General features: G+C 36.8%; 1 protein-coding gene across 6 annotated transcripts in view; it reads left to right on the forward strand.

The window, feature by feature from the left end:
• Nucleotides 1-25,333, forward strand: part of NCOA6 (nuclear receptor coactivator 6) — a 107,514-nt gene that overhangs the window by 33,167 nt on the left and 49,014 nt on the right. For all 6 annotated transcript variants that reach the window (XM_053890323.1, XM_053890324.1, XM_053890329.1 and 3 more), the window contains 3 exons: nt 9,736-9,841; nt 16,992-17,273; nt 24,079-24,234. In XM_053890323.1, coding sequence (XP_053746298.1) covers nt 17,039-17,273; nt 24,079-24,234 — 391 coding nt within the window. In that variant the 5' untranslated portion in view covers nt 9,736-9,841; nt 16,992-17,038. The remainder of the gene's footprint in view (nt 1-9,735; nt 9,842-16,991; nt 17,274-24,078; nt 24,235-25,333) is intronic.

Raw genomic sequence — 25,333 nt, forward strand, 5'->3', positions numbered from 1 at the left:
AAGGATGTAGAAAAAAACCAAGATGGAATACAGGGTGCTGCAGTTCAATTTTAGATTCTATATAGTTATGTTTGTTTTATTTCCACACAAATAATATGGTTTGTATTATATTAAAAAAAAATTAAACAACCAGACTTTATGATAATAAAAGAAAAAGCTTTTGTTTCTCCTTCATCACTTTTTTGGAGCAAATTCTTTTTTTTTTTTTTTTAATGTTTATTAATTTTGAGAGGGAGGCAGTGCATGCAAGTGAGTGTGGGTGGGGCAGAGAGAGAGAGAGAGGGAGAGTGAGAATCCCAAGCAGGCTCCGAGCTATCAGTGCAGAGTCCAACGCAGAGTTTAAACCCATGAACCATGCATGACCTGAGCCAAAATCAAGAGTCAGATGCTTAACTGACTGAGCCACCCAGGCACCCCATTGGAGCAAATTCTTAACCACATTCCCTACCTGACTCAGTTTCCTCATATAAGGTAAATTAAATAATGTATGAAAAGTGTGGTTCTAAACTTTGCACATTAGAATCACCTGGGTAGTGTTTCAGTGCCCAAAGCTCAGGCCACAGTGCAGACATAGTATGACTCTGGAATTATTTTTTTAAGTTTCTCAAATAATTATAATGTGTAGCCAAGGTTGGGAGCTACTGAAGTTCTTTCAAGGCATATACTCATTTGATCTCAGATATTCTGACTTCAGTCATTTTGGAGTTATTGCAGCAATTCTAATTAGTGGGTATTGGCCTGAAATAAACTAGGTCACTTGGTTCTGATATTTCTGCTAATTGTGTACTATGTATGAGTAGGGTAGAGTCACCCTGGTGAGAAGACAGTTTGGTATATGGTGGGAGAAGCACTGAATTTGAAGGTGAAAGACCAGGCTTTAGTCATTATCCTGTCACAATCCTAGTCTATAATTTCAGTCAAGTCACAATACCACTGCTGTGATTCAGGTTTTTCCTTTGAGAGTTGGGGGGAGTTAGACTGATTATTATGCAAATTCCTTTCTAGCTCTTAAACTTCAAGTTTGTGAGTTAGTGGGGGTGGGGGAAAGGCAGTTGATGGATTTGTATGCCTTAAGAATAAGTGAGCAAGGGGGGCAGGACACTGATAAAAGCATTGCTGAAGGAGCCAGCTGTGGGATGGGATGGGAGTGGGTGGGGAGGAACAGACTGGGTGAACAACAGAACCTGGAGATAAGCGAATGGGATGGGAAAGGGTTGGGAAGCAAGTGTAGGAGACTGGCTGAAGGGAATATTGTTGAAGGTGGTGACAGTGGCTCAGCCCTTGGTAACAATGTGTTCCAGGTTCTTAACCTTACTGTCAAATGACTCAAGGAAAATGTGGTCAGAGGGGCTCTCCTCAGAACTAGGAGATAGAAAGCAGAGGCTATTTTTGTTGTTGCATGCCTGAGATGGGGTAAGAGTAGAAATATACTTGCTGCTCAGTGTTTAAGAGGGTAGTAGATAGCTGGCTTTTTTTTTTTTTTTTAATACATAATTCATGCATGTGGTTCAGAAATAAAAACATTATAAAAGAGATATACAGGGAAAAGTCTTGATCCCACCCTCAGCTCCCAGGATTTATTTATACCCTTCTCCCCATAACTTTTTAATATGAAAAAAAATGTTTTTAATACAAAAAAGTTGAAAGAATAATACAGTGATAATAGTTTGCTATATTTGCATCATCTGTTTACCTACCTATCTTTACTGAATACTTTGAAAATAAGTTGCAGACATTATGACATTTTATCCCTAAATACTTTGGCATGCATCTCCTAAGAATAAGAGCATTTGCTATACAATCACAAATAACATTACTACACCCAAGACGTTTTTAAAAATGCCCTAATATCTTCTGTTACTTCACATTCAGTTTTTCCCAACTGTCTTAATAATTTTATGGCTGTTTTCTTCAAAGCAGGTCTAAGTAACGTTTATGAATTGCATTTGGTGGTCATATTTGTAAGGTCTTTTAATTGAGAACTGTGTCTTCCCCCTATCTCTTCCCTTAAGATTTTGGGTTTTGAAGAGACCAGATCAATTTTGTTGTAGCAAGCCACACATTCTAGATCTGATTATTTCTTCATGTAATCAAATACTTCTTCATGTATTTGTTCTTTTTGCTCTATCTCCTGAATTTTCTATAAAGGAGAAATTACTTTTAAAGACTTTTTAGACCTAGGCTAGGCATTTTTAGTAATAATCATCATAGATGATGACTGGTGTTTCAGGTAAAATCGCATCAGAAGGCATAAATAGAAGGTCTCACTGTAATTGTTACTGGATTTGATCACCAGGTAAAGCTGGTGAATGTCATATCTTTCTACTCTAAAGATACTTGTTTTCTCTTTGCAATTAGAAAGTAATCTGTGGAATAATCCGTTTGCACCATGGGAGTCTTCTGTTCCCCAGCAGTTTTCACCAGATGGTTTTTAGCATCCTTTGATCATCCTTGCCTGAATCACTTACTTCATTGGAGGTTGCACAATGGTGATTTCAAAAATTTTTTCCTTCTGCATTTATTAACTAGCATTCTGATGTAAAGGAGAACTTTCCCTCTTTACCAAGGATGAATGCTTCTTAAAAGACAAAGTAAATTTCTTGCTTCATTCTTTTTTCTTTAATTATCAATCTTCAGAGTAAGGAATTGACGTCATAGTTACACCTAATAGTGACTTTCTGAGTAATTTTTTTACTCTCTGAGCTATTATTTACTCTGAGCTATTATTATATATTTATGGATTTCTATTTATTCATGGTATTTTAATCAATTTTAGTCATTAATTCTTTTTGATACTTAAATTATCTCAAATTTGCCGGTAGAAACCCCTTAAACTGGCTCCTGGGTCCTTGTGACTTTGTTCCCTATTTGTCTGAGTGCTTCCTTGCCCTCCTCTGGTACAACATGTTTTTTGTTTTGTTTTGTTTTTTTTAGTTTACCTTGAAACTAATAATTTTTACTGTTTTGTGGGGTTTTTTTGTATTTCCTTCTAGAGGTTTTTTTTGTTTGTGTTTTTTTGTTTTGTTTTGTTTTTTGTTTTATTTTTGTCAGAGGGAGTGCGAGTGGGGAAGAGGCAGAGGGAGAAGAAAACAGACAGTTGTAAGTAGGCTCCACGCTGACAGTGTGTAGCCTGATGCAGAGCTGTCTCATAAACTGTGAGATTATGAGCCCAAATCAAGAGTCAGATGCTTAACCAACTGAGCCACTCAGGCACCCCTAGAGTATTTTATTTTTAATACTAACATATATAAAATATTTTTCTCCTCTTTCCCCACTAAAAGTAGCATCCTGTAGTCAATGTTTTATTCCTTGTTTTTTCTTCTCTCAACAATATATCTTGGAGATCATTCCACATCAGTGCATAGAGAGCATCCATATTCTTGCTGCCTTTCCTTTTTATTAGATGTACTATAATTTAATCAGTCTCTGTTGATGGACATTTTGGTAGTTTCCTATCTTGCTCTTGCAAAAATGCTTTTATTGAATAACCTTGTATATGCGTCATCTAGTAAGGGAACAGGTTTATCTGTAGGATCAGTGCAGTCAAATGCTCTACCACTGAGCTGTACCCCCTCTTACAGGATCACCAACCAGAAGTGAGATTGCTGGGTTAATGGTATATGTAATTGTAATTTTGATAGATAATGCCTACTTGCTGATGTTAGACAACCACTAGCAAAGAATGAGAATGTCTGTTTTCCTATAGCCTTGCCAAGAGAGTGCATTATTATATTTTTGGATTTTCACTAATCTGATGAGTGAAAAAAATGTTTTCTTATGTGTGAAGTTTAACATTTTTTATATGTTTAAAGTTCATTTGTATTTCCTTTTCTTTGAATTTTATGATCATATTCTGTGCCCATTTTTGGACACAATACTTTGTCTAAATTGCTGTTCTCTTTATAATACCTATATATGCATACACATATACATACACAAACCTGTTTTTTTCTATAGTATGTTTATATATGGGAAATTTGCTCTTTCATTGTCAATATTTTTTCTTTGTCATTTTGTTTGTTGTTTGTTTGTTGGGTTTTTGTTTTGCTTTACTTGTGGTATTTTTTGCCTTGCAGAATTCTTTGATTTTTATGTATTCAAATTTACCCACTTTTTAATGGCTTTGGATTTTATGTCATAGTTAAAAAATCTTTACCCAGTCCAAGAGTATAAAAATTTCTTCTGTACTTTCTTCTAATACTTGTAGGGTTTCATTTGTTGCATTGGAGTTTTGGATCCATTTGGAATTTATCTTGATGTGAGGTATAGCTTTAAGTTTATTTTTTCCCTAGGTGGCTACCTAGTCCCATTTAATGAAAAATCTGTTTCCCCCCACCTTTATGAGATACTAAAATTCTACATCCATTTTGATCACTTTTGGGGATTTTAGTCTTCCATTGGTCTCCCATCCGTTTATATGCCAGTACTCACAGTTTTAATTACTGAGGCATTATGTTTTGATATCTGGTAGGACTTGTCCCTTTCCCTACTCTTATTTTTCAGAGGTTTTTTTTTACTCTTTTTATTTCCATGTGAACTATAAAGTCAGCTTTTCCATTTTAAAAAAGTTAGAATTTGGGGCACCTGGGTGGCTCAGTCGGTTGAGCGGCCGACTTCGGCTCAGGTCATGATCTCGCGGTCCGTGAGTTTGAGCCCCGCGTCGGGCTCTGTGCTGACAGCTCAGAGCCTGGAGCCTGTTTCAGATTCTGTGTCTCTCTCTCTCTGACCCTCCCCCGTTCATGCTCTGTCTCTCTCTGTCTCAAAAATAAAGAAACGTTAAAAAAAAAAAAATTAAAAAATAAGATAAAAAAAAAAGTTAGAATTTTTCTTAATGTTTTATTTTATTTTTTTAATTAATTTATTTATTTTAATGTTTATTTATTTTTGGGACAGAGAGAGACAGAGCATGAACGGGGGAGGGGCAAAGAGAGAGGGAAACACAGAATCGGAAGCAGGCTCCAGGCTCTGAGCCATCAGCCCAGAGCCCGACGCGGGGCTTGAACCCGCGGACCATGAGATCGTGACCTGAGCCGAAGTCGGATGCTTAACTGACTGAGCCACGCAGGCACCCCTGTTTTATTTTATTTTTGAGAGAGGGAGAGAATGCAAGCAGGGGAAGGGCGGGGGGGGGGGGGGGGGGGCTGGTGAGACACAGAATCCAAGCAGACTGCAGGCTTTGACAGAGCCCGACAAAGGACTCCAACCCACAAACCGTGAGATCAAGACCTGAGCCAGAGTCAGACACTTAACCAACTGAGCCGCCCAGGCACCCCAAGAAGTTAGCATGTTTTAATAGGATTGTTAGATCCTAAATTAGGGAGAATTGATGTTTATGAGTCTTTTTTCCTCTCTCTCTCTCTCTCTCTCTTTGAGAGAGAGAGCACGAGCTGGGGAGGGGCAGAGAGAGAAGGAGAGAATTTTAAACAGGCTTCATACTCAGCATGGCACCCAACACGGGGTTTGATCTCACAACCGTGAGATCCTGACCTGAGCTGAAATCAAGAGTCAAATGCTTAACCGACTGAGCCACCCAGGCACCCTGTGAGTCTTTTTGTCTAAGAATGTGGTGTGTCATTCCATTTGTTCAAGTCTTTTTTGTATTTGGATCCTTTATTAGCATATTTAAAATTTCATCTTGTAACTCTACATTTTCTTTTTAGTTCAGTCCTAAATAGTTTGTCCTTTTTGGGGCTGTTATAAATTAAATTTTTCCCCACATATTGATGATTGATTGCCTATGTAATAAAGCTGTTGTTTTCTGTATATTTTGTACCATTCTACTTTGCTGAATCTCTTATTTTTGCTGTTTTCTTGGTTGATTTTTCAAGATGTGCAAGAATACAATTATATCATCTGCTGATAGTGATAGTTTTACATTTTTCTCAATTTTTTACTATTATTAGTCTTGTTTAATTTCACTGACTTTATATACCTATGATAGAATGTTTAATAATATTTAGTAGATATCTGCCCTCTTCCCAACTTTTCCCCATTAAGCAAGCTGCTGACTTTAGGCCAAAAAAAGATATATTTTGTCATGTTAAGGAAGTGTTTATATATTTGATTTTTTTTGAGAAGTGTTAAATTTTGTCAAATGACTTTAAGTATCTGTGGAGATGATCATATGACTTCTTCCCTTAGTTTCCTCATAGTGAGCCTTGCTTGTATTCCTAGACCAAACTCTACTTAATTATGATGCATTCTTCTTCATCTAATGTACTGTTGTATTCTATTTAAAATTTGATTTAGAATCTTGCATCAACATAAGAGAGATTATAGCTTTCTGCCTGCAGTGTGTATTAGCTTTTGATATTCATGCTATATTTGCTTCATAAAAAGATTTGGAAAGTTTGCTTTCTTTTTGTATGTTCTGGAACAGTTTCAGATCATTAGACTTATCTGTTCTCTAAAGGGTTAATGTTTCCATTAAATTTGTGTGTGATGCTTTTGGGGGGCATTATCATATTTATATAGGTAGAGTGAACAAAAGCTTGAACAAAAGAGTCTCTATGGTCCTTTTAATTTTCTTTGTTTCTGTGGCTATTTCCTTCTTATTTCTTATTTTATGTATTTGGACTTTCTCCCTTTACTAGATTAACTAGTGGTTTATTTTATTGATTTTTCTTCCAATGTACCAATTTTTGGATTTATTTATTCTGTTTTTCTGGGTTTTGTTTTGTTTTGTTTTGTTTTTAGAGAGAGCGCAAGCATGGGAGGGTCAGAGGGAGAGGGAGAAGCTCAAGCAGACTCCACCCCCAGCATAGAGCCCACCGTGGGGCTGGATCTCATGACCTTGAGATCATGATCTGAGCACAGATCAAGAGTCAGATGCTTAACCAACTGAACCACCCAGGCGCCCCTCTTTTTCTGTTTGTTTGGGTTTTTTTTTTTTTATTAATTTCTCCTTTTATCTGTATTAATTCCTTCATTTTGATTTCTTTCAGTTCACCTTACAGGTTTTTTTCCTGACTGTTTGAGTCAGACATTTAACTCCTTCCTTTCTTTTCTTCTTTCTTTCTTTCTTTCTTTCTTTCTTTCTTTCCTTCTTTTTCCTGATGTAGGTATTTATCGCTGTGAATTTTCTTCTTTACTGGTTTGGCTGTATTCTTTAGGTTCTAAAATGTAGCATTTTCCTTATTTTGGCATTCTCTAGAAATTTTGCAATATTGATTTCTTTTTTAACCCAACTCCAAGGGTTTTGTTGTTGTTTTAAGGTGAAAAGGCCTTTGTTTCTTGATTTTATTTTATTTTTTTTTAAATTTTTTTTTTCAACGTTTTTTATTTATTTTTGGGACAGAGAGAGACAGAGCATGAACGGGGGAGGGGCAGAGAGAGAGGGAGACACAGAATCGGAAACAGGCTCCAGGCTCCAAGCCATCAGCCCAGAGCCTGACGCGGGGCTCGAACTCACAGACCGCGAGATCGTGACCTGGCTGAAGTCGGACGCTTAACCGACTGCGCCACCCAGGCGCCCCTCTTGATTTTATTTTAAATGTATAATTTCAGTACATTGTACTGAATCAGAGTATTATTCTACTGTTACTTTTTGGATTTATAGAGTTTTTTCTTTTTTAAATTCCAGTCTAGAGTGTTATATTTGTTTCAAGTGTACAGTGTAGTGGTTCAACAATTCCATGTATTGCTCAGTGCTCATCAGGGTAAGTGTACTGTTAATCCCATTCACTATAGAGATTTTCTTTATGGCCTTTTTAAAAAATGTTTATTTATTTTTAAGAGAGAGAGTGTGCAGGCTGGGGAGGGGCAGAGAGAGAGACAAAGAATCCCAAGCGGGCTTGCCACTGTCAGCGCAGAACCCAGCACGGGACTCAAACCCACGAACCAAACTGAAATCATAACCTGAGCCAAAATCAAGAATTGGACGCTAGGGGCGCCTGGGTGGCTCAGTCGGTTGAGCGTCCGACTTCGGCACAGGTCATGATCTCACGGTCCATGAGTTCGAGCCCCACATCGGGCTCTGGGCTGACAGCTCAGAGCCTGGAGCCTGTTTCGGATTCTGTGTCTCCCTCTCTCTCTGCCCCTCCCCGTTCATGCTCTGTCTCTCTCTGTCTCAAACATAAATAAACATTAAAAAAATTAAAAAAAAAAAAAAAAAAAAAGAATTGGACGCTTAACAGATTGAGCCACCCAGGCATCCCTCTTGATGGCCTTTCTTAAGGTCAATTTTTGTTAATGTTCCATGGAGTTTTGAAAAAATGGCTTAGACTTAAATTAAAAAATAATTAAGGAGCATAGTTCTTTCCCTAAGAATTATTTATTAATGTCTAGTATATATATCCATTTAAAAATTTGAAATTATAAAATCAATATTTGACAATAATGTAAAACCATAACAGCCAAGTTAAAGACATTGTAGATTGATACTATCTTTTCTTTTTAAAATTTTCTTACTGTTTATTTATTTTTGAGAGAGAGAGAGAGCAAGCAAGCCAGGGAAGGGCAGAGAGAGAAGGAGACACAGAATCTGAAGCAGGCTCCAGGTTCTGAGCTGTCAGCACAGAGCCCGATGCGGAGCTCGAACCCTCGAACTGTGAGATCGTGCCTTGGGCTAAATTCTGACTCTTAACCACTGAGCCACCCCAGCGCCCCAGACTGATACTACCTTATTAAAGTGGGAATATTTTTCTGAAGCATGCCAAAATTAGACCCTTTCCATTTAAAATTTCTATGTGTACCATAAATAATACTTAGAAAAACTGAAAATTTAATGAAAAATAAAATAAAATTATATATAAAGTAGGAAAAAAGCTTAAATCTATACTTTATGAAGTTTATTTAAAAATTTTTTTTTAATGTTTATTCATTTTTGAGAGAGATAGAGCACAAGTGGGGGAGAATCAGAGAGAGAAGGAGACACCGAATCCAAAGCAGGCTCCAGGCTCTGAGCTGTTGCACAGAACCCAATGTGGGGCTCGAACCTATAAATGGTGAGATCATGACCCGAGCTGAAGTTGGACACTTAACCCGCTGAGCCACCCAGGCACCCCATATACTTTATGAAGTTTAAAATGAATTTTGAAATTATGTTAGAACAAGCGGGTCTTGTGTTTAGTGTGTGTAGAAAATATTTTGGTTTTGGCTCCAAGTATCTGCAAACAGTGTGGCATGATGATGTTAATTCATTTTAATTTGACAGGTTTAAAAATGGAGGTAAAGGGAGGAGGTCTCTAAGGCTTAGGGTCCCAGTTTCATGATTCTTTTTTTTTTTTTAATTTTTTTAAAATTTTATGTTTTTTTATTTTATTTTTGGGAGAGAGAGAGTGCGCATGCGCATGAATGGGGAAGGGGCAGAGAGAGAGGGAGACACAGAATCCCAAGCAGACTCCAGGCCTCGTGCTGTCAGCACAGAGCCCGATGCGGGGCTTGAACCCACAAACCACGAGATCATGACCTGAGCTGAAGTTGGATGCTTAACCGACTGAGCCACCCAGGTGCCCCTCCCCCCCCTCCACCCAGTTTCATGATTCTTAAGCGAAGGCAGTATATGTCCTGGAGTTTGCTTCTATACTCTTTGAAATGCTTGTTGAATAGTGGTTTGATCTCAGAAAAAAGATATTCTTTGTAGACCTAATGAAAACTCTATTTTAACATTCTCTAAAGATGTCTAAGTTGACTTGGTAACTTGTATTTGCATTGACTTCTGTTATAAAGATGTCACCTCTGTAATTTCTAATTTCTATATGATACTGCAACTTTCTCTTTGTCTCTCTTTTTTAGAATTTTTATTTGGCTGCTGCCTTTTGAAATACAGGCCCTAAAAATGCCAGCTTGTTTGGACTTAGAAGATGACCTGAATAAATGATAAAAAAATAAAGACATTTTGGTGAGTGAAATCTTTTGTGAAAGAGTGGTTAAGGCTCAACTTAATTCCAAGCAATGGAATGACTCTACTAAAGTTACGTAGCAAATTAAAAAACTGTTTCCTTTATCATCTAGCGTTTTGTCAAAGGAGAAGATGGTCCTTCAGCCAGTTATCGAAGGTATCAGTATATTTAATGAAGCCCCAAATTCACTAAGTTTGAGTGCCTTCTGTTCCTCTGGGGTTGAGAACTTGATCTATTTTTTTCTTTCTCTTCAAGAGTCCACATACCTCTTAGGAGGCACATCATAACATTTAAATGCATTTCAAATATCTGGTCTACTCCAGCACTGTGCCAAACCCAGCATAGTTCACTCACACCTAGCATTGTACTAGTCAATCATGGGAGTTGTAGAAATTGAAAATTGGTGACTGGGCCTTATGCAGCTACAGTGTGTTTCATTTGGCATGCAGAGTATTTTTATTTTCTGAAAATGTAAACCTATTTTAAAATCTGGAGATTTCACTGAATATATGGATTTTAGCCTTTTCTTAAAATTCAGAACATCTGCCCAACTCCTCCCATCCTTCCAAAAAGAAAGTAATAAGCTGGAGCAGAGGATAGTAGCTGCTTAGCATAGATGGGTATGTGAGTTTCCTGTTACCCAAATCATTCATACAGTGTGTGTAAATACACTTAATATCCAGTGTTCTTCTCTTATTTTATCTGCCTAACCGCTATGAGTATGTAAGTTTGTGGTTTCTGATGCAGATCATAGTGTCTTGTCTTTTGTTCAAATGGCAGCCAAGCTGATATTCTGAATAACCTGTAACAATCTTCTACCCATTATTCAGCTACCTGCACCAGTCCCTTCTGTTCATATGTAAATGTAAATCTGGTGCATATTAGCAGGGTATATATATAATACGTAAGGTATATAAATTTATATATTCATAAATAATATAAATTTATATATTTACAAATATATATGTTTAAATATATTTATTTATTTTTAACCCTACTGTGATTTGGAAGATGTTCATAAGTAAGCTTCTAAGCCTTCCTGATGTCTGTGGAGCAGCACTATGTTGCTGGTATGCTTGCTTTTTTCTTCCTTTTTTTTTTTTTTAAGCTTTTTATTATGAACAATTTCAAACATTTTATAAAATTATAATATAAACAAAAGTATAATAAGCACCTGTATACTAATCACCTATATTTAACCATTATTAAATTTTGTCATATTTGCCTAATCTATTTTTCTCTCAATTATTTTAAAGTAAATTATAAGCATCCTGATGTTTTACCCCTGAATGCTTCAGTATGCATCCCTTAGACAGTAAGAACATTGCCCTATATAACCATAACACCATTGTTATCACACCTAACAAAATTAGTGGTAGTTCACTATCCTAAAAATGTGCTTTACATCTTTTTTCCAAACCAAGACCTAATAAAGGACCATACACTGCATTTGATTTTTAAAAAAATTTTTAAAAGCTCTTTTAATGTAGAATAGTTTCACCCATCTCTTTCTTCCTTGATTACAACTGACTTACTGAAGAGGCCAAGCCAGTTATGCTGTAGAAATCCTACACTCTAGATTTGTCTGAATATTTCCTCATGATGTTATTTAAGTTATACCTCTGTCTCCTGTATAAAGATTTTATTATATTCAGGTTAAACATTTTTGGCACATTTCACATAATGTTTTATCCTTATTAATGATCCTTTTCTGAATTATTTTATCAAGGATCACAAAATTGTGATTTTTCCAATGATATCATTCTTTTTACATTTAAGTTGGCTTTCTTCTTAAAAAAGAGCTTTCCTTTATCAACTGGAGCTATTTGGTTATCCTGAAATATTACCCTTAAATGATTTAGTTTGGAAATCTATTTCCAAAAGTAGAATAAATAATATGCTTGCTCTTTAAATTCGCCTGGATGTCACATTTATTCTTAGGTTCTTTACAAAAGATCAAAAGAATGAAATATGGCCTTTTGTAGCAACGTGGATGGAACTGGAGAGTGTTATGCTAAGTGAAATAAGTCATACAGAGAAAGAAAAATACCATATGTTTTCACTCTTATGTGGATCTTGAGAAACTTAACAGAAGACCATGGCAGAGGGGAAGGGAAAAAAAAAAGGTTAGGGAGTGAGCCAAAACATAAGAGACACTTAAAAACTGAGAACAAACTGAGGGTTGATGGGGAGTGGGAGGGGGTGATGGTGGGTGATGGGTATTGAGGAGGGCACCTGTTGGGATGAGCACTGGGTGTTGTATGGAAACCAGTTTGACAATAAATTTCATATAAAAAAAAAAATCAAAAGATTCCCTGTTACAAGTGAAACCAACAGATAATCTGGAAGTTTATTATGTGGCGAGTGAGCAAATTAACTGGTGGTTAATCTTAACAAACCCAGAGAGATAGCACATGTTTTCTTGTGATGACCATAAATGAGCAAGTGAGTCTCAAACTGGTCAGCTGTAATGATTTCTGTCTCCAAGAGCAGTCACTGAACTGCATTTCACTCAAAATTAGTTAATTGTTTTGATTATAAATCCTTTGTTAAAGACTAGATTTTAAGTGGACGTTATGTCAATGAATATGTTATCGGGAAGAAGCTTCTTTAAAAAGTTTATGGGGGCGCCTGGGTGGCTCAGTCGGTTAAGCGTCCGACTTCAGCTCAGGTCACGATCTCGCGTCCGTGAGTTCAAGCCCCGTGTCGGGCTCTGGGCTGATGGCTCAGAGCCTGGAGCCTGCTTCCGATTCTGTGTCTCCCTCTCTCTCTGACCCTCCCCCGTTCATGCTCTGTCTCTCTCTGTCTCAAAAATAAATAAACATTAAAAAAAAAATTAAAAAAAAAAAAAGTTTCTGGAGAGGAGGCCAGCAATTTTTCATACTTACTTTTAATTTCTTCATTTTTTAAGCACCTGTGTAGTGCCATAGTACTTTTAAACCAGTAATTCTTGAATTTGGATTAGTTGATTTGTTTTATCTGCCAGGAGATGGTTTTCCAAATTCAGATTTGCCAGCCTTCATGACATGACCGATGACCCCTTTAGAAGACAGATTTTTAGTTGATCTCTTTCTTTCCAGTAAAAGATTTCTTTTGGAAAACACTTCTTAAATCTTAAATTCTTTTCTTGTAGTTGTTCCAACGGGGAGTAGCTATTAAATAGCTCTAGTATTTCAGGCAGTCTCAGCAATCAGTCGTTTTCCTGATGAGTAACAGCTTTTAAGCCCTAAAGTCTTTTTCAGTCTTGTTTATTTACCTCTAAAGTTCTTTAAAATCTGTAAGGAGCAGATGGCAGTTGACTAAAGGCAATGGTATTTATAAGGGATTTTCTGAATGCTGTTGTTTCTTAACCACCCAAGTCACACTATTCCTTTGTAACAGTCACAGTACTAGAAAAGGTGCTTTGCTCAAACGTAAGTTTTTTTGTTGTTGTTTTATTGTTTTCATGTTTACTTACAACAGAGGAATTTTTCCTCGTAAGATTGCTTAAATTGGTTTTTGGAAATTCTTTGTTCTTGAAATTTAATTGACTGTTTAAAAAAGAAAAAGAGGGAATACAAACTGGTGCAGCCACTCTGGAAAACAGTATGGAGTTACCTCAAGAAACTAAAAATAGAACTACCATACGACCCAGCAATTGTACTACTAGGTGTTTATCCAAGGGATACAGGTGTGCTGTTTCGAAGGGACACATGCACCCCAATGTTTATAGCAGTACTATCAACAACTGCCAAAGTATGGAAAGAGCCCAAATGTCCATCGACGGATGAATGGATAAAGGTGTTGTATATATATACAATGGTATTGCTTGGCAATCAAAAAGAATGAAATCTTGCCAATTACAACTAAGTGGATGGAACTGGAGGGTATTATGATGCTAAATGAAATTAGTCGGAGAAAGACAAATATCATATGACTTCATTCATATTAGGACTTTAAGATACAAAACAGATGAACATAAGGGAAAGGAAGCAAAAATAATATAACAACAGGGAGGGGGACAAAACATAAGAGACTCTTAAATGTGGAGAACAGAGGGTTGCTGGAAGGGTTGTGGGAGGGGGAATGGGCTAAATGGATAAGGGACATTAAGGAATCTACTACTGAAATCATTGTTGAACCATATGCTAACTAACTTGGATGTAAATTTAAAAATAAATAAATTATTAATTAAAAAAATAAAATAGGGGTGCCTGGGTGGCTCAGTCGGTTGAGTGTCTGACTTTGGCTCAGGTCATGATCTCACAGCTTGTGAGTTCAAGCCCTGCGTTGGGCTCTGTGCTGACAGCTCAGAGCCTGGAGCCTGCTTCGGATTCTGTGTCTCCCTCTCTCTCTGCCTCTAACCCACTCTCATTCTGTCTCTGTCTCTCTCAAAAATAAATAAACATTAAAAAAATATATAGAAAAGTCTTAAAATACACACCCTTCTATTAATTAGAATAACAAAGAACCAAAATTCAGAACTTGGGATAAACATGTATTTGAAACTAGATGGAAGGAGATTTACTAAAAGAGTAGAATTTTTAGTAGTAGACTAAACAGAAATTTCACTGAATGAGGGATCTAATTTGTAATTTCCTTTTTCCCTCATCGTAAAAGCTGCCAACAAGAAAAACAAACTGTTCAGAATAAATGGAGTAGGGGAACCTGTTTGCATCTATGTATCATGACTTTGATATCTAAAAGGCTGAAATGAGTGGAAAGAATATGAATATTAATACAAGTTCCCTGAACTAGATAATAGTTATTAGAATGAATAACTGAATGTAAGTGCTATATTCTGTAAGTTTTCTATATTCTATCCTGTAAGTTTTCCTTTTTTTTAATATCTGACAATTATATCCATTATCCATAATCTGACAATTATAAAAGTCCAGTTTTAAAGACTTTTGTTCCGGTTCTGCCTCATGGAATGGTAAAGTAGTAGTATTTTTTGTTTTTGTGCACTTTTAAATCATCCGATAACCTGATTATTCAGTTGATCATATTTTAAATATTTTAGATAAATTTGCCTTAAAATTAAATTATTCTACAACTGACACAAAAGATTAAAATTGTGATTTAAATTTGCTATATGAGTATCCACTTTGTTAGAAAAATGTATAAAGTTGGAGGGTATTTTATATACTCCAACATAATCTTAGGAATGAGAAGTAAGGTATGTAGATGCTTAATGTGTATTTTCTGTTATATTATTATTATTATTATTATTATCATTGATGTAGATATGCTGGACTTCCGTCTTTAACATGGGCAAATAAAACCATATAGTATTTTGCTTTTACCAGAGTTTTACAACATGATAGCTTATCAAATTAGTGATATACTGCCAAAATAGTTTTAGAAATCACCCTATAAAAACCCAACAACTCTATCCTATACCTAAGCCAATAGATCAGTTTGTAGGCATCTCTTTGCAGAACTGATATGCTAGTGTGAATTTGAGGTAAAATATTTAGTATTTAGGAAAGAATAAAAAACGATTCTTGCATGGGACACCTGGGTGGCTCAGTCAGTTAAGTGTCTGACTTCGGCTCAGGTCATGATCTCACGGTTCATGGGTTCGAGCATCCGGCTCTGTGCTGACAGCTCAGAGCCTGGAGCTTGCTTCGGATTCTGTGTCTCCCTCTCTCTCTGCCCCCTCCCTGGCTCACACTCTGCCTCTCTCTCTCTCTCTCTCTCTTTCTTTCTCTCTCTCTCTTAAAAATAAATAATAAAACATTAAAAACAAATTAAAAAAAATGATTATTGCATGTAAATCCTAAATGAAATGTCGAAGAAGAAGTAACTCAATAAAAGTATGTTATATTTAAACATTAAAAAAAAGTTAAACAGTTTTTAAAAGTTGATAATTTTTTTCCATTTATACTGGTATTATAACCTATTACAGCATATTTAGCTTTGCATGTCCCTAAATGACTTGTAGCATATTTGGAAAATAGGAAAAGAAAATTTACCAGCCTAGTACAATCACTGTTTGCATTTTAGTGAATTTATTTTCAGCCCTTTTTTTCTTATCTATCTTTAAAAAAAACACATAGTTGTAATTCTATAAGGAATGTTTTTAAATTAGAAGAGTTGTGTGAGATTCTTATGTATCCATGTCATTCTGGCTTAACACAAATGCTAAAAAATGAATGTTCACTCACTTTTGGGTTAAGAAGTGATCTTCAGTCCCAACGCTAATGGAGAAAATGGCCACATGGTGTGATTGTTAATACATGTATTCTTTGATAGACAGCATAACTGAAAATAACAGATAATGTGACTTCTCTAGATCTAAAAGTTGAAAAGTAATTTCTGTCCTGGACACAGTTCTTTCTTTCTATAAACATGTGTTAACTACTTATTTTCCTTTCCTAAAAGTATTTAAAAATGTTTTATTGTTTTGTTTCTAAATTATTATTTTTAGCCATATAACTATTAATAATACTTTAAAAGTTATTTTATTTATTTTTTAAAATTTATTTATTTTTGAGAGAGAGAATGCATGCACACAAGCAGGGGAGGGGCAGAGAGAGAGGGAGACACAGAACCTGATGTGGGGCTTGAACCCATGAACCATGAGATCATGACCAGAACTGAAGTCAGACGCTTAACCGACTGAGCCACCAAGGTGCCCCTAAAGTTATTTTAAAGGGTCCTCAAGACTTTAGGATTTTAGATAGTCCTCCAGATGTTTTTAGTTGGGTCAAGCTTTGCTTTGCAGGTTAGAAAAAGAGAATGGCTTTAGAAACCTTGGCTCCTCTGAAACTTTTGTCAGAACAGGAATAAGGGGAGTATTGGAGAGCCCTTTGGTTTGTGGGGTCAAAGGCTTATATAAATTAATTTTCAAAATATAACTTGTTTTCTTGTGATTGCTTGTTCCCTCCTCCCTGTATTCTAGGTAGCCTGACATAATAGACATAAACATTATAATATAATAAAAGGAACTTTATTTAAAACTGGTGAATTTTTATTTCAAGTATTTTTAAGAACTAATTATTATAGACTATCTTAGTTTATCCTCTCTGTAATTTCTTAATGTTTATAGTGTGCTTTCTTATTACTTGGGAAATAAATTATAGTTTTTACAGACCAATGGATTATACATTGTTGATTGTATAATTATGCATTGTAACGCCCTTTTTGTATCTTCTCTTTTCAAAGGTTTGCTTATTCTCCATTTGGCATATGCTACTGGAATAATATTCACCATGGTTTTGGATGACCTTCCAAACTTAGAAGACATCTATACTTCCTTGTGTTCATCATCAGTGGAAGACTCAGAGATGGATTTTGATTCTGGACTAGAAGATGATGACACAAAAAGTGATAATATTTTGGAGGATTCCACAATATTTGTGGCCTTCAAAGGAAATATAGGTGATAAAGACTTCAAATGGAAATTGGACACAATATTGGAGAATGTGCCCAATTTGTTACACATGGGTAATTTATTATTTAATTATTTTTAAAATTTAGTTTAATTATTTTTTTCTTTTTCTTTTTTTTTGGGGGGGAGAGAGTGAGCACATGCCAGTGGGGGAGGGGCGGAAAGAGAAAGAGAGAGAGAGAGAATATGTTAAGCAGGCTTAGTGCGGGGGCTCAATCTCAAAACTGTGAGGTCATGACCTGGGCCAAAATCAAGAGTCGGATGCTTAATCTACTGAACCACCCCGGTGCCCCTCTTCTTGTTACTTTTTTAAAAAAATGTTTGCTCTTCTGTGATTGTCTTGAGTTTTACGAAGTAAAACTTTGCCATACTGGATTGAAAGGCTGATTTTAAGTGCAGAATTGGAATTTTAGAATTTTTTTTTTTATGGAGGTATAGTGGACATATAACATTACATTAGTTTCAGGTGTATAACTTACCATTCCATATTTGTATATATTGTGAAATGATCACCCACCACAATCTAGTTAACATCTGTCACCATACATAGTGACAGTTTTGTTGTGATGAGAACTTTTTTTTTAATGTTTTTATTTTTGAAAGAGCGCAAACAGGGGAAGGGCAGAGAGAGAGGGGGACAGAGGATCTGAAGCAGACTCTGCACTGACAGCAGAGAGCCCAGCGAGGGTCTTGAACTCGCGAACCATGAGTTTATGACCTGAGCTAAAGTCAGACACCTAACCGACTGAGCCACCCAGATGCCCCTGCAATGAGAACTTTTAAGATATACTCTCTTAGCAATTTGCAAATATGCCATAGAGTATTACTAACTATGGTTACTTGCTGTATGTTATATCCCTGTGACAATAACTGGAACTTTGTATCTTTTGACCCCCTTTACCCATTTCACCTCCACCCCCACTCCCTGTCCTGTCCCCTGTCAGCTACCAGTCTGTTCCCTGTATCTATGAGCTTGGTGTTTTTGGTTTTGTTTTGTCTTGTTTTTTAAGATTCCACATGTCTGTGAGATCATACAGTATTTGTCTTCCTCTGGCTACTTAATTCACTTTAGCATAATGCCCTCAAGGTCCATCCATGTTTCTTATAAATGGCAATATTCTTTTTTATGGCTGAATAATGCTCCATTATATGTATGTATATATGTATGTATATATATATATACACACACACATATATGTGTATATATATGTATATATATGTATGTATGTATACATATGTATGTATATATATGTATATATGTATGTATACGTATGTATATATATGTATGTATATACATAGATATGTATGTATACATATATATGTATGTATATATATGTACATACATATATACATATGTATACATACATATCTATGTATATACATATATGTGTATACATATGTGTATATACATACATATGTATGTATACATATATACATGTATATATGTAAATTATACATATATAATTTTTGAGGAACCTCTATATGTTTTCCACAGTGGCTGCATCAGTTTATATTCTCACTAACAATGCATAAGTGTTCCTCTTTCTCTACGTCCTTGCCAACACTTGTTATTTTTTGTTTTGTTAATAATAGCCATTGTAAAATTTTTTAAATATTTATTTATTTTTGAGAGAGAGAGAGACACACACACACAGAATGGAAGCAGGGGAGGGCAGAGAGAGAGGGAGACACAGAATCTGAAGCAGGCTCCAAGCTGTCAGCACAGAGTCCAATGCAGGGTCAAACTCATGAACTGTGAGATTGTGACCTGAGCTGAAGTTGGATGCTTGACCAACTGAGCTACCCAGGTACCCCAGTAATAGCCATTCTAACAGGTGTGAGGTGATATCTCATTGTGGTTTTGATTTGCATTCCCCTAATGATTAGTGACATTGAGCACCTTTTATGTACCTGTTGGCCATCTGTATGTCTTCTTTGGAAAAAAGTCTGTTTAGATCTTCTGCCCATTTTTTTTTTCTTAATTTTTTTTTTTTTTAACGTTTATTTATTTTTTGAGACAGAGAGAGACAGAGCATGAACGGGGGAGGGTCAGAGAGAGAGGGAGACACAGAATCTGAAACAGGTTCCAGGCTCTGAGCAGTCAGCACAGAGCCCGACGCGGGGCTCGAACTCACATACTGCGAGATCGTGACCTGAGCTGAAGTCGGACGCTTAACCGACTGAGCCACCCAGGCGCCCCTTCTGCCCATTTTTTAGTTGAGATTGTTTGGAATTTTATAATCAAGTTGTATGAGTTCTTTAGATATTCCTTATCAGATACATGATTTGCAAATATTTTATCACATTCAATATGTTGCCTTTTCATTTTGTTGATGGTTTCCTTTGCTGTGCAGAAGGTTTTTAGTTTGATATAGTTCCGCTTGTTTGTTTTTGTTGCCTTTGCTTTTTGTGTCACATTGAAAAAAATCATTGCCAAGACCAATGTTAAGGAGCTTACCACCTGTTTTCTTCTAGGAGTTTTATAGTTTCAGGTCTTACATTAAGTCTTTAATCCATTTTGAGTTAACTTTTGTGTATGGTGTAAGATAGTAATCCAGTTTCATTCCTTTGCATATGGCTGTCTGGTTTTCCCAGCATCATTTATTGAAGAGACTGTCCTTTCCCCACTGTGTTTTCTTGGCTCCTCTGTTGTAAATTAATTGACCATATACGTGTGGGTTTATTTCTGGGCTCTCTGTTCTGTTCCATTGATCTATGTGTTTTTATGCCAATACCGTACTGTTATGATTACTATAGCTCTGATTTTTTTTTTTTAATGTTTATTTTTGAGAGAGACAAAGACCATGCGAGTGGGTTAGGGGCAGAGAGAGAGGGAGACACAGAATCTGAAACAGGCTCCAGGCTCTGAGCTGTCCGCACAGAGCCCAATGTGGGGCTTGAACCCACGAACCATGAGATTATGACCTGAGCCAAAGTCGGATGCTTAACCGACTGAGCCATCCCGGTGCCCCTTAAATGTTTATTTGTGAAAGAAAGAGTATGTGCACGTGAGTAGGGGAGGGGTAGAGAAAGAGGGAGAGAGAGAATCCCAAGCTGACAGCAGAGAGACCCAGTGTGGGGCTTGAACTCACAAACCATGAGATGATGACCTGAGCCAAAATCAAGAGTCAGATGCTTTAACCCACTGAGCCCCCACGTGCCCCTAGAATTTTTTCTTTTAATAGAAATGCTGTTGTGTTTCTTTTAAGTACATGGAGAAACTGAACATAATAAGGTATTGTTTAACATAGTAATCCTTAAATTATCTGCTCTAGTAGGTAGGAGTAATTCTCAAGACCCAATTTTATTTCTTGTTTTTAACTCTCTGGTCTTTAGTTTCCTTACCTGCAAAATGAAGAGGTTAGACTGGATCTTAAAGGCCCCCAAAAGCTTAGAAAAATCTTACTTCATGGTTCTACTTAAAATGTACTTGAAATTTGCCTTCCTGAATTTTATTTATTTATTATTTTTTAATGTTCACTTTTGAGAGAGAGACAGAAGGCAAGATGGGGAGGGGCAGAGAGAGGGAGACAGAGAATCTGAAGCCGGCTCCAGACTCTGAGCTGTCAACACAGAGCCCCAAATGCAGGGCTCGAACCCATAAACCGGGAGATCATGACCTGAGCTGAAGTCAGATGCTTAACCGACTGAGCCAGCCAGGTGCCCCTTGTCTTCCTAAATTTTAGATCAGGCTGCCAACTGGCAACCTGTTGGATCCAGCCTGCAACCATGTGTTATGGCTCTACTTCAGTTTTGTTTGTTTTGATGTTTGAATTTCATCGCCAATGCTTTAAAAATTGAAATATTTTGCATACAAATCCAGATTTTGGATTTAACTCTAAAAATGGAAAGATTTGATAACATTGAACTCTCTCCTTGTCCCAGGCAGTGCTGAGGAGCAGCTGCTATTGAGGGCAGGCCCTCATCTCAGATAGTTCCCATCTGGCCTCTTCATACACTTGGATTACCTGTCTAGGTCTTGTAGGCATTTGTGTTTTTGAAACTTGGTTAGAGGTTCTACATCATTTTTGGTTAGCACAGTTATCTAATCTCATCAGACATAGTACAAAGCCTAGATCTTACTAATTTTTTTAGGCTTGGTGGTTTTTTTTTGTTTTTTTTTTTTTTAGATTTGATGTCATTTTCTCAAGGGCTTTTTTTTTTTATATCATGTAAAGAATACTATTAGAGAATTTTATATGTTAAACTTGCAGTTATTAACATCATTGTCACTCTAGTCTTATTCACAATATATTATAAGAGCCTTTCCAGGTTAGAGCAGCATACATGAAATTAAATTTTTATAGTCCTAATATATCATATTACACAGAGAAAGGAGTGTCAATGAGCACGAAAGTGTTTATTGCTCTTATAATTACCCCCATTTTTTCTTGTTTGAGATTGCTGAATCAGAGGTGCCTGGCTGGCTCAGTTGGTAGAGCATGCAACTTTTTTTTTTTAATTTTTTAAAATGTTTATTTATTTTTGAGAGAGACAGACAGAGCACAAGCAGGGGAGGGGTGGAGAGAGAGGGAGACACAGAATCTGAAGCAGCTCTAGGCTCTGAGCAGTCAGCACAGAGCCCCATGTGGGGCTCAAACTCAAACTGTAGATCATGACCTTAGCCAAAGTCGGACACTTAACTGAGCCATTCAGATGCCCTTAGAGCATGCAACTCTTAATCTCCAAGTCATAAGTTAATCCCCTACTTTGGGTGTAGAACTTACATTAAAAAATTAAAATAAAAAAATAAAATAAAAAAATAAAATATGGATGGGTAGCTGAATCAGTTTGTTTATGGCTTTCAAATAAATTGCCAAACCCAGATTTATGGTGTTATCAGATTGTATTCTTGGTCCACAAGTATTTTAGGTCAAATGTCAAGTATGATGGAAGTTAAAAAAACTTTTGATAAATATAACCATGTTATAAATAGGATTTTTCTACACCCATATCATAAATAGATAATACCATAAGCAATTTTGATGTATGTCTAGACTTCGAATGAGATTCTGGTACTCTTTAGATTGGGCATATATACTCTGGAACTAGGATCCCTCGCTTCCTACCTTTTGCTTTTTGGAGGCATAAGTGTCATGGAAAGGAAATTGACCTGAGAATCAGAGCTGGGTGTTAGTCCCATCTCTGGTGCTGCTAGGTGACCCCAGGATTCTAGGCAGATCACTTATCCTTTCTTGGCCTCAGCTTCCTCACATGTAAAATAGACTTGGACTAAATATTGCCTAATCTTTTCTTAAGTTCTATAATTGTATTATCTTATTGTGGTTAGCAAGTGGTCTTTTATATCCACATTAGAACAAGTGAACTCCATGTCTGGATAAATTAACTTTCAATGTGTAGTGGTTTGGAGGTGGAAGGGGCTTTAGGCAACATGTAGGCACTTTAGATATATCTGATTTTGACAACACATATGCCCATATGACCCATTTTCTTGATACTGGAACGCATAAATAGAGGATACCAAAGACTTAATTTAGCCAAGTTCATAACAAAAGGGAAAATTATTTTGCCTGGGGTTATTGAGAAAAAAAAATTTTTATGAGTTAACTGGGCCTGGGATTTGTTTTTCATCTGTAAAACACAATTACAAACAACATTTAACCTCCTCAGTTAAACTTTTGTACCTTCTTTTAAAAACATGTCCTGAAGTTTGCATTGACTTTTCAGACTTGCTGAAATGCAGGGTTTTCATATCCTAACTGAAGCTTTGTTGTCAAATTATATTGTTTTTCCCTTCAGTGCGGTATGCTTCAGTGAAAATTATACTCTTATTTAAAGCAGGAAAAAATTGGGGCGCCTGGGTGGCTCAGTTGGTTAATATCCAACTTTGGCTCAGGTCGTGATCTCATGGTTTGTGAGGTCGAGCCCTGTGTCGGGCTCTGTGCTGACAGCTCGGAGCCTGGAGCCAGCTTCAGATTCTGTGTCTCCCTCTCTCTCTGCCCCTCCCCTGCTTATGCTCTGTCTCTCTCTCTCATTAATAAATAAATGTTAAAAAAAAATTAAATTTTTTTAAAGCAGGAAAAATTTTAAAATCAAAGACAAAAAAAGCCTCCTTCTTAAATTGAAGGATTTATGGGACACTGGAAGAAATATCTTCTTCCTGTCTTTGTGAATATCTTGTACAGAGATACTCATTATTTGTTTGTTTGTTTATTTATTTATTTTTAAGTAGGCTCCATGCCTAGTGTGGAGCCCAACATGGGGCTCAAACTCACAACCTGGAGATCATGACCTGAGCTGAGATCAGTTGGAAGCCTAACCAACTGAGCCACTCAGGTGCCCCAATACTAGTTAATATTTAAATAGGACTATGAACTGGCATAGTCTGCATACTGTATTTTTGTATTTATAGAATTTCAATGAAATTTGAGGCTTAAATATTCTCATGATGCCAGTTCACATGTATTGAATGGAATCCAGAAATAGACCTTAGTCTATTCATTTAAACTTGTCTCTCTCTTTCTCTCTCTTATAATCCTTACTCCATCTTACTGCTTTCCATGTATTTACTGCATGTGTGTATATCAGGGCCTGTGCTAGGTTTTTGGCATATATTTTCTCATTTAGTACTCACATTCTCATGAAATAGTTTTTTCATGGTTTTAAAGAAGAGAAAGGTAAGTTTCAGAAAGGTTGAATAATTTGTTCATGGCCACTCAGGTGCTAAGTGCTAAAACTGGAATTAGATTTGAAGTCTGTCTAATGCCAAAGACTAAGTTCTCACAGCTACTCCAAGGCAATGCTCTGCCTTGTTCTTTTGCTTTTGGTTAGTTTTGTTTGTTCCATGTCTTCTGGTGGTTAAAAGATTACTAATATTATTCACTTTCTTTCATGACCAAGAATCCAGCAAGCTAAAGGTACAGAAGGTGGAGCCCTGGAACAGCGTGCGTGTGACATTCAACATCCCCCGGGAAGCAGCGGAGCGGCTACGGATCCTGGCTCAGAGCAACAACCAGCAGCTTCGGGATCTGGGGATTCTCTCCGTTCAGATTGAAGGTGCCTATCTGGACCCAGATCATAACAACAATAGAATGTAGCATGATTTTCTTTGCTGCTTTGTCTGTTCCCCTCCTGTTTCAGAATGCCAAGTAACTCACGTAACCTGTACTTCCCATTGCCACACCTTAGGGTAAGGAGGGATTGAGGCTCTGTCTGGGTGATGCTTCCACATCCATAGCTTCAGACTCCATTCCCTTGGCTCATTTTGTCTGTCTGTCAGATTTGGATTTTATTGGCACCCTGACCAGGAACTGATTTGTCTTTTTTTTTTTTTTTTTAAGTTTATTTATTTATTTGAAGAGAGAGAGCATCAGCAGTGGAGAGGCAGAGAGAGAGAGGGAGAGAGAGAGAGAGAGAGAGAGAGAGAGAGAATCCCAAGCAGTCTCTGCACTGTTAGCGTGGAGCCCAGCTCGGGGCTTGAACTCACAAAGTGTGAGATCATGACCTGAGCTGAAATCAAAGAGTCAGGTGCTTGACCAACTGAGCCACGAAGGTGCCCTTTAACTTATCTGTTGTTTAAGGAATATCTAATTTCATTTGCTTCTGTCTACCAAATAAGCTTTAGTATTTATTTCTTTAGTCATCTAACAGAGATTAGGAGGCCCTAAATGGTCCTTTTTGTAGCAGTATTCATTTTTCAAATATTTTGCCAGAATGGTCTTTTCAAAATGAAAATATGCTACACACACATACACACACACACGCACACACACGCACACACACGCACACACACACACACACACACACACACACACACACACACACACACAAACACACACACACAGTATCCAGCCTAAAACCCCTGCTTTGGCTTGCTGTTATTCACAGAATAAAGACCAAACTTCTTACTCTAACCTCATGGAACTTGTGTGGTCTGGCCTCTACTCTACCTTTCTCATCCAATCTTAACTCATCCAACCCTCCTCCTTGCTGTCTATTCCAGCCTCTCCAGCTTTCTTCTGGTTCCTTGAATATGCATTTCTTCCTCCTGCCATGGGCCCTTTGCATTTATGTATTCTCTATATGGAATATTGTCCCTTACCAATTCCCCCTTCCATAGTTAACACCTACTCAGCCTTCACGTATTAGCTTAAAT

The sequence above is a fragment of the Panthera pardus genome, unplaced genomic scaffold, assembly GCF_024362965.1.
Source record: "Panthera pardus isolate Hobbes unplaced genomic scaffold, ASM2436296v1 HiC_scaffold_25, whole genome shotgun sequence".
Classification (NCBI taxonomy): domain Eukaryota; kingdom Metazoa; phylum Chordata; class Mammalia; order Carnivora; family Felidae; genus Panthera; species Panthera pardus.